Consider the following 9,770-nt stretch of genomic DNA (forward strand, 5'->3'; position numbering starts at 1 on the left):
AATCCACCTGCCTCTGCCTCCCAAGTGCTGGGATTAAAGGCGTGCGCCACCACCGCCCGGCCCAAAGGTGTGATCTTAAGCAGCTATATTATTGAGATATTTTTGTGGGTGCAGCTTTCTTGACACATATAGAAGAAACGTGTTAATCCTCTGGCTCTTACAAAATTTCTACCTTCTCTTCTTCAGTGTTCCATGAGCCTTAGGTATAGGAGCCATATTACATGTATCCATTGGTGTTGGGTGATTGAGGTGGTCTCAGTAAGAATAGCCCCCATGGGCTCATATATTTGATTGTGTAATCTCAGGGAGTGGCACTGCTTGAGAAGGTGTGGCCTTGCTGGAGTGAGTGTGGCCTTGTTGGAAGAAGTGTGTCACTGGGGGAGGGCTTTGACATTTCAAAAGCCCAAACCAGGCCCTGAGTCTCTCTCTTTTTTTGTTTGTTTTTTTCCAGACAGAGTTTCTCTGTGTAGCCCTGGCTATCCTGGAACTCACTCTGTAGACCAGGCTGACGTTGAACTCAGAAATCTGCCTGCCTCTGCTTCCCAAGTGCTGGTGTGCGCCACCATTGCCTGGCCCCCTCTGAAACTGTGAGCCAGCCCCACTTAAATGCTTTCTTTCCGGTTTTTTTTTTTTTTTTTTTTTTGGTTTTTCGAGACAGGGTTTCTCTGTGTAGCCCTGGCTGTCCTGGAACTCACTCTGTAGACCAGGCTGGCCTTGAACTCAGAAATCCGCCTGCCTCTGCCTCCCAAGGGCTGGGATGAAAGGCGTGCACCACCACTGCCCGGCAAATGCTTTCTGTTATAAGAGTTGCCGTGGTCATGGTGTTTCTTCACAGCAGTCGAACCCTAAGACAGCATTTGTAGTGGTCTCTATCCGCTGAGAAAAGAAGCCTCTTTGACAGAGGTGGGAACAACATTTCTCTGGGGGAGGAAGGAGTGGAGGAAGCAGAGGGGTCAGGGACACACTAGAACAGTCCCCAGAATCGACTGACTGGGACTCATGGGAGCTTACAGAGATCAGGGAGCTTGTAGGGGTCTCGCCTAGGTCCTTGCAGATCTGTTATGGCGGAGTGGCTTGGTGTTCTTGTGGAACCTAACAGTGGGAGCGGAGGCTCCCACTATTTTTTGCCTACTCAGGGGATCCTTTCCCTCCTACTGGAGGCCTTGTTCAGCCTTGGTGTGGCGGCACGAGCTTGGTCTTCAGGCTTGTTACGTCATGTGTTTGTTTAGACTCAGCCTGATGTATGTGCACAGATCTGTGCATACACATAACACACCTGTGAATTTAACAATAACAAAGAGGAGTCGATCAACTTGAGAGTAGGGGTGTCGGTGGGAGGGAGGGGCTGGAGCGAGGGTAGCTGGGGAGGGACTGGAAAGAGGAAAGAGAAAGGGGAAGGTGATGTCATTCTGTAGGAAGCACTGCTTAGAGAGAGCGTGAGAGGAACCAGAGCCGTTAATCCCACAGAACAAACAGCAAATCCCATCATTATCTAACTAGTGTCAAAGGGCTCACATGTTTATGTTCCGCCCGGCTTGGCGGCTTGCAAGATCCATCTCTGGGCTGGCTCAGTCCCTGTGCGAAGCTCTCTTTGGAAGATTTCCCACGGCCCTGGCACCTCTAACATCTTGAGATCTTCACTGAAACCCAGGATTCACTTTCATAGTGTCATGCGATGGCACCTCAGGCTCTTGCCCTCTCAGAACATTTATTTACTTGGGGCCTCCCCTGCCACGCACTGCTGGGCTTCATCTGCTCTCTGAGACTGGAGGAGGAGCCCACGAATCCACTCACTACCGCATTCTTCATTGCCTCCAGAGTAGAGCTCTATTGCCAGCTTGGCATGGATCCTGGCCCCCTTGAGAACTGCATCTGTAGTAGCTTTTGAAGGTGGCGCACGCCTTTAATCCCAGAGCTTGAGAGGCAGAGGCAGATGGATCTCTGAGTTTGAAGCCAGCCTGGTCTACAGAGTGAGTTCCAGGACAGCCAAGGCTACACAGAGAAACCCTGTCTCGAAAAACAAACAAGCAAGCAAACGAACAAAGAAACAAAAATGAAACAAAAATTCCTTTGCTCTCTAGAAGCAGAAAACGCCTTAGGTTGCCTTTTGCCAGTTGGAAGCTTAGCCGGTTGAGCCTTGCTCTGCTCTAGCCCGGATCAGGCTCCTTCTCAATGGTGCTAATTTCCTTAACATTTACAGCCTCTCTTCCGGTGTGCCTCCTGGCTGTGACATGGAGCTTCCAGGTGCTCTTTCTCCCTCTCCAAACATTTTTTAATTTATTTACCTCTAACCTGCTCTTTTTTTTTCTTTTTTTTAAAAAATTATTTGTTTATTTTATGTATATGAGTACATTCTAGCTGTACAGATGGTTGTGAGCCACCATGTGCTTGCTGGGAATTGAACTCAGGACCTCTGCTTGCTCCGGCCCCGCTGGCTCGGGCCCACTCAGTGGTTAAGAGCACTGACTTCTCTTCCAGAGGTCCCGAGTTCAAATCCCAGCAAACCACATGGTGGCTCCCAACCATCCGTAATGAGATCTGATGGCCTCTTCTGGTGTGTCTGAAGACAGCTACCGTGCTCTTACATGTAATAATAAATAAATATTTGGGCCAGAGTGAGTGGGGCTGGAGCGAGAGAGGTGCTGAGTTCAATTCCCAGCAAGCAACCACATGACAGCTCACAACCATCTGTACAGCCACAGTGTACCAATGTACATAAAATAGATAAATAAATCTAAAAAAAAGAAAAGATGTGTTTTAATATCAGTGGCGGTTTCCACAGTGTTTCTTTTACACAATTTCAAGTTTGGCACTTTCCGTGGGAGAGCAGCAGTTCTGTGATCAGGAACTGTATGTAGCCTATGTTACCTCCATAGGCTCAGTATCGGCACCTGCCCACCTGGAGGCCAGAGGCAGCTGCCCACCCGTAGTTCTCTTTCATGGGGCAGCGTCATAATTCTATTCTTCCCCAATCCTTAAAAATATACTTTGAACATAAAGAAAACTTTTTTTAAAAAGGGAAGGGGTTGTGTACTCTGCAGTCCCTCACCCTAATTGTTTAGCTTCTCTTAAAAGAAAGGAAGGAGAAAATGTTTGGCACGATATATCTGTCCCCTACTGATCAATAGCACCTGTGGAAATCTAAGCGAGTGGAATATCTGCCTAATTCCTGGCTTTAGTAGCACTCATGGGCAAAAGCACACAGGGAACGATTGTCATATTATCCTTTGGTACTTACACCAACTAAGCTGGTGAAGAAGCTGTTAACTAGTCAGTAGTAAATCGTGTTGTAAAAACATCAACTCATTTCTTAATTGAGAGGTGCTGTGTGGGATCTGTGTATAAAAAAAGTGCCACTCATTAAGTGTTATTAAAAATTACTATTCTTAGCCGGGGGAACTGCCCGGTGGTGCACGCCTTAATCCCAGCACTTGGGAGGCAGAGGCAGGCGGATTTCTGAGTTCGAGGCCAGCCTGGTCTACAGAGTGAGTTCCAGGACAGCCAGGGCTACACAGAGAAACCCTGTCTCGAAAAATCCAAAAAAAAAAAAAAAAAATCACTATTCTCTTAATTATTAAACTATATGTGAAACAGTAAAAGTGAATTTGAGAGAAAAAAAAAGGGAGGGGGAATCCTATCTGCTGAGATCCCTCTTACTGCTAAATCACACGAACCACATAGATTTACTCTTGGTGGATTTTTTTTTTCTAGACACCATAATTTCCCAGTGTATACACTAATTCATATCCTGTGCCTTTAAGTCACCATGGGTGGTGTCTTCGTCAGGGTTTCTATTCCTGTACAAATACCATGACCAAGAAGCAAGTTGGGGAGGAAAGGGTTTATTCAGCTTACACTTCCACATTGCTGTTCATCACCAGAGGAGGTCGGGACTGGAACTCACACAGGGCAGGAACTTGGAGGCAGGAGCTGGTGCAGAGGCCATGGAGGGATGTTCCTTACTGGCTTGCTTCCCCTGGCTTGCTCAGCTTGTTTTCTTATAGAACTCAGGACTACCAGCTCAGGGATGGCAGCACCCACAATGGGCCCTCCCACCCTTAGTCACTAACTGAGAAAATGCCATACAGCTGGATCTCATGGAGGCATTTCCACAAAGGAGGCTTCTTTCTGTGTGATAACTCCAGCTTGTGTCAAGTTGACACACAAAACCAGCCAATATAGGCATATTTTCTCACTGTTGGAATGCTCTTTAAAAATATGACATTTAGTACGTTATTTGGACGGCTTGATCACTCTACCCTGTCTTCTGTCTTACCTTCCCTTCTAAGTGGTTCTCCACCCTCTGGCTGTTCCATTCCCTTTGGTGGGACCTCATGATGTCTCTTATAGCACCAACACCAAGGAATTGGTCCCAAAACAATGGTACAATCTATACTTTCTTTTCTTTCTTGAAACAGGGTTTGACTATGAAGCCCTGGCTGGCCTGGGACTCTCTACATAGGCCAGTATGCCCTCAAACTCAGAGATCCACTTTCCTCTGCTTACTGAGTGCTAGGATTAGGGACACGTACCTACAAACCCAGCAAGAGAGTCTATACATGAAAAGGCTGTAGAGCCAGCGGTGGTGGCGCACACCTTTGATCCCGGCATCAGGAGACAGAGGCAACCAGATCTCTGTGAGTTCAAAGCCATCTTGGTTTCTCCAGAGTGAGTTCCAGTACCAGCCAGGGCTGTCTGGGGGTAGGGAGGTGGGGAAGAAGGGCCTGAAAGAAGAGGCTGTAGGAGCTCATTTTAGGTTTGATGAATGAAGCTTCACCCGAACACTTGGTTATTTCCACGGCCTTTATCCTCATCAGTCATAAGGGCCTACTCCTTCGTTTTTGTTTGTTTGTTTGTTTTTGCTGTTGGTGGTGGTGCGTTTTTCGAGACAGGGTTTTTCTGTGTAGCCCTGGCTGTCCTGGAACTCCCTCTGTAGACCAGGCTGGCCTCGAACTCAGAAATCCGCCTACCTCTGCCTCCCAAATGCTGGGATTAAAGGCGTGCACCACCACTGCCGCCGGGCGGGCCTACTTACTCCTTCTGTGTGGCAGAAAAGAGGAAGTCATCCCTGTGCCCAGGGGCTTGTGAGCCTTCCATTCCCATGGCTTGTATGCACTGCTAGCAGTGGGGCCCAAACCACACATGATGCCTCCCTCCCATCCATTAGTTGTGAATGGGGCAAGATGCGCTCATTTGTAACCTACGTCTCCCCAACCCCGGGTGGCCCAAAGACCTATGGATGAAGGCCGAGAGCATCTTAGCAAACCCCAGCAGACTATGCGTCATGCTACCGCCACCGCTGCCGCCGCCGCCGCCGAGACTTAGTATCTCATCTGTGCCGAGGGTAGTTCAATTACACCTCTGACTGCGTCCATGCTTCTCTCCTGGGCAGGTTTCTGTCCAGCGGTTTCTGGCAGGAAAGAGCAGACTTCACGTGGAAGGCGGCTGCCTCTTGTACGGCTACTTAAAGCTGCTTCCCATGTTCCTCATGGTGATGCCAGGGATGATCAGCCGCATCTTGTTCCCAGGTACGTTCTTGACTCTGTCACGCTCTCTTGGCGACCTGGAGGACCTATGAAAGATGGTGTCTCCTGAGGTGTAGAGGCTCTTGGGGTTGCCTAGAGGGCCCCTCGAGAATGTGTTTGAATAGACACACAGTAATACAGACATTCCAAGGCGATAAGAAGGCAAAGAACAGATAAGAGCCTTTTCCCACGACACTGTCCCATTCCTCCCCACCAGAGGCCCAGCCACAACTTTGGAACACATAGTCTTTAGGAGTTCGGGTTGCTCTGTCCCATCGCAGGCCTCAGGTGCTGAACCCGGATCTCTCGGAAACAGTGTTTCTCACAGCCCCAGACTGAGCATTCAAGGAAGGCACTCGCTGAACTGAAGAGACAATCTGGAAGAGGTTGCTTTGGAAAGAAGGACGGGAAGAAAGGCCCACACTCTTTCTACTAAATACTATTAGCAACTTGCCTGCCTCTCCCAATGAGTGATCAGACTTCCATAATGTATTTCATCCCCATGTTGACAGTTGCTAGCTTGACCTGTCTCTCAGGCAACGTGTCTTGCTTATGGGTTGGGTAAGGGAACACTTACTCTGGTAGGTATTGCCATAGGCGTAGGGCCCCGGTTAAGTTTCTGTTGGTGTGGTGAAACACCCTGACTAAGAGCAACCTGAGGGAGGAAAGGGTTTATTTACGTCATCTTACACTTCCCGGTAACAGTCACTGAGGGACGTCGGGAAGGGACTCAAGACTCATGATAGCTGGCAGGTGAGGTGTCCAGTCATGCCAGTCAGAGATGTATGTCAGTGAGGGCCTGGGAAGTAGGCCGTTAATACTTGACATGGAATTAGTGTTGTTTTTTCCTTAGTCCGTGTGGGTGTGGGGGAGGTATTATTTATGCAGCTTTGAGATGATATTGTTTCCATGTGGTTTAAAAGAGGAACTATTGATTATAATGAGAATAAAAATGAGCATAGTGTAATTTACTTCTCCTAAATAGTCCATTAAAGGATATTTATATAAGATGACCTATCATTTTACTTAATTCTGAGGAAAACTTTGTTTTTTTTTGTTTTTTTTTTTAGGATTTATTTATTTATTTTATGAATATGAGTACTCTGTTACTATCTTCAGACACACCAGAAGAGGGCATCAGATACCATTACATATGGTTGTGAGCCACCTTGTGGTTGCTGGGATTTGAACTCAGGACCTCTGGAGTTAAGGGTAGTCAGTGCTCTTAACCACTGGGCCATCTCTCCAGCGCCCTTCCCCCCCCCCACGTTTCTTTCTGTGTGCCCATTCTGCCCACCACTGCTCCCACTCCTCTCCCCTCTGCTTTAATGGAGAGGAGACTCAACATCTTGCTATTTGCATTTGCTCTTCAGTAATCAAGCAGTACCATCCGATCTCATGGATATTTATGACTAGAAAACTGACCCCTCTGCTATCCATGACTTGGCAGGATTTAATTTATCATGCTGAAAACTATGCCCACATCTTGGGGTAAAGGGTCGTGAATTTCTGAATACACTGTGGATGGCTCATGGGCTTCCTTAACGCTTCACCCCAGCCTTTGAAAACCTTGTAGCGGTTCTGTGGCTTGCTCTGGGGCTGGAAGGACAGATCTTTTGACATCCTGGGTCCTGAGTCCCAGCTTTTTGTCCCTTTATACAGAAGGATCATGGGTTGGATAAGCCTATGGTGGATCAGGAATCTGACACCTACCTGTCCGAGTACGATTCCTAATCCTTTTCCTCCCCCAGCCCAAGCTCAGAGTTGAGAGCCCTACAACCAGGAGGTTGATCCCACTGGGATGTTGATCCCACTGATCCTTCTCTCTGCAGATCAAGTGGCTTGTGTCGTGCCTTCGGAATGCCAGAAGTTCTGTGGCCAGGGAACCGGTTGTAGCGCCCTGGCTTACCCAGTGCTGGTCTTAGGAGTGATGCCTCCTGGTAAGAAGGGGGGCCTCTCCACCATGGGTTCCATGACTCCCACTGGGAAGGCAGGCAGGAGGAGCCTCCAGGAAGGGCTTCCGGCCTGCCAGCCCATCACTCTGCACGCAGAGGCAAGCTGTGTGTTGGGAGTGGTTAGTGTTGGAACAAGCTTTGCTTACTCGAATAGGATCAAGACCCCTCGCCCTCTCTTTCCTTCCCACACTGAAGGAAACACATCCTCACGGGAGGCACAGCCTGTACACACTTGAGTGTATTATTTAGGTCGCCTGCTCATGTATTCGGAAAACTGCTTCCATACAGCCTAAGTCTTGGTTGTAAGCCCCTAGGACACAAAACACCAGCAAAGAACAGTGTTGTCCTCAAACTGAGTATTATACTGTGGGGCTAGTTCACGAGCGGTTACCGAGCAGCCAGACACCGTGCTTTTAATAGGCAGCAGTGAGCCTTCACATCTACTTCACCAGATTCCAATGAAATGACCAAATACATAATTTTAAAGGAAAAAAAAAAAGTCCGCATCATCCCTGGAGACCAACGTTTGCATCAACTCCAATACACGCTGAGGGAGACACTGGCCACACTACAGTCTAGGAAAGGAGCTATCTAGCTCTGAACCTGAGCCATAGGAAGTACCCTGTGGTAGAGCAGCCAGGGTCGGGACTGGAGAGGAGGGCATGAAGGATAGAAATTCCTGGAATCCCGGTCTTAGCCGTGAAGGACCTACTAAGATTAGCTGGGATACTTCCACAGGGAGCTTTCGGGTTTTGGTTACCTTCGGACTGTCCTGATAGCACAAAGAAACTTTCCAACCGGGCAGTGGGTGGCACATGCATTTAATCCCAGCGCTCAGGAGGCAGAGGCAGGTAAATCTTAGAGTTAAAGGCCAGCCTGGTCTACAGAGCGAGGTCCAGGATAGCCAGGGCTACACAAAGAAACCCTGTCTCGAAAAACCAAAAAAAAAAAAAAAAAAAAAAAAAATTTTATTTACAAGTACACTGTAGCTCACATGACCGTGAGCCATCATGTGGCTGCTGGGAAATTGATTGAACTCAGGACCTCCGCTCGCTCTGGCCCCTCCCACTCCAGCCTAAAGATTTATTATTATAAATAAGTACACTGTAGCTGTCTTCAGAGGCACCAGAAGAGCGTGTCAGATCTCATCACAGATGGTTGTGAGCCACAATGTGGTTGCTGGGATCGGAACTCAGGACCTTCGGAAGAGCAGTTAGTGCTCTTACCTGCTGAGCCATCTCGCCAGCCCCCAGAGCCGTACTTCTTGCCTATAGCAAGGACCCTTCCAAGTTGGGGCACTAACAATTCACCTCACGGGGCTGTGGTAAGCAAGGGTAGTGTAACCTGGCACAGACTCACCCTCCAAGAAATGGCAGCTCCCATTATCCTGTAAGGCTGCAGCAAGAAACTATTGTCCTGTCACCAAGGAGGAGCCAGTGTAACAACAGCATCTCAGAGGGAGTCCCACTCCAGGTTGGCCCAGGATGCTTGTTTGAAAGCACACACTGGTGTCCGGCGATGTTCCTTTGGAAGCCGAGGCCCTCTCTGGCCTGGTCAGAGAGCTGGCAGTCCAGGCTATGTGTCCTTTTTTCTTCCAGGCCTGCAAGGCTTCATGCTGTCCACGGTGTGCGCCTCCCTCATGTCGTCCCTGACGTCCATTTTCAATAGTTCCAGCGCCCTGTTCACGCTGAACATTTACACCTGGTTTCGGCCCACCGCCACCGAGAAGGAGCTCATGATAGCTGGCAGGTGAGGTGTCCAGTCATGCCAGTCAGGGATGTCAGTGACGGCCTGGGAAGTAGGCCGTTAATACTTGACATGGAATTATTGGTTTTTTTTTCTCAGTCCGTGTGGGTGTTTGTGGGGTATTTTTTTTGAAAGTTTATTGATTTCTTTTGATGTACATATTCACAAATGGAGTACATATTGATAGGGTATTTTTTGTCATATTCTTTAAAATTTATAAAATATTATAACAATAAAAATGAGTATTATAAAAGTTGTTTGATATAAAACAACAATCAATTTAACAGTCTGATGTAGATGTTTGTCTACGGCTATACTGAAAATACATGCGTTTTTCTCAATATAAATTTTAAATAACCCAAACATATTAACTGTATACTTCAAAACAATACATCACTACTAGTATTTTCTTAAATGAACATAAATACATAAAGTCTTTTTGTTTGTTTTGTATTTAATAGAGTTTAAAATCTTGGTTCACTGTGGTACAAGCCCAAAATAAGAACAATTTTTAGACATTGGGTTTCATTGTAATAAGGCTGTA

At 47.6% G+C, this 9,770-nt stretch overlaps 1 protein-coding gene across 3 annotated transcripts in view; it reads left to right on the top strand.

Moving 5' to 3' along the window:
• LOC116075205 (sodium/glucose cotransporter 1-like) overlaps positions 1-9,770 on the top strand; it is a 48,477-nt gene that overhangs the window by 25,621 nt on the left and 13,086 nt on the right. For all 3 annotated transcript variants that reach the window (XM_031348236.1, XM_031348238.1, XM_031348237.1), the window contains 3 exons: positions 5,393-5,528; positions 7,358-7,465; positions 9,079-9,229. In XM_031348236.1, coding sequence (XP_031204096.1) covers positions 5,393-5,528; positions 7,358-7,465; positions 9,079-9,229 — 395 coding nt within the window. The remainder of the gene's footprint in view (positions 1-5,392; positions 5,529-7,357; positions 7,466-9,078; positions 9,230-9,770) is intronic.

Source organism: Mastomys coucha, unplaced genomic scaffold, assembly GCF_008632895.1.
Source record: "Mastomys coucha isolate ucsf_1 unplaced genomic scaffold, UCSF_Mcou_1 pScaffold3, whole genome shotgun sequence".
Taxonomy (NCBI): Eukaryota; Metazoa; Chordata; class Mammalia; order Rodentia; family Muridae; genus Mastomys; species Mastomys coucha.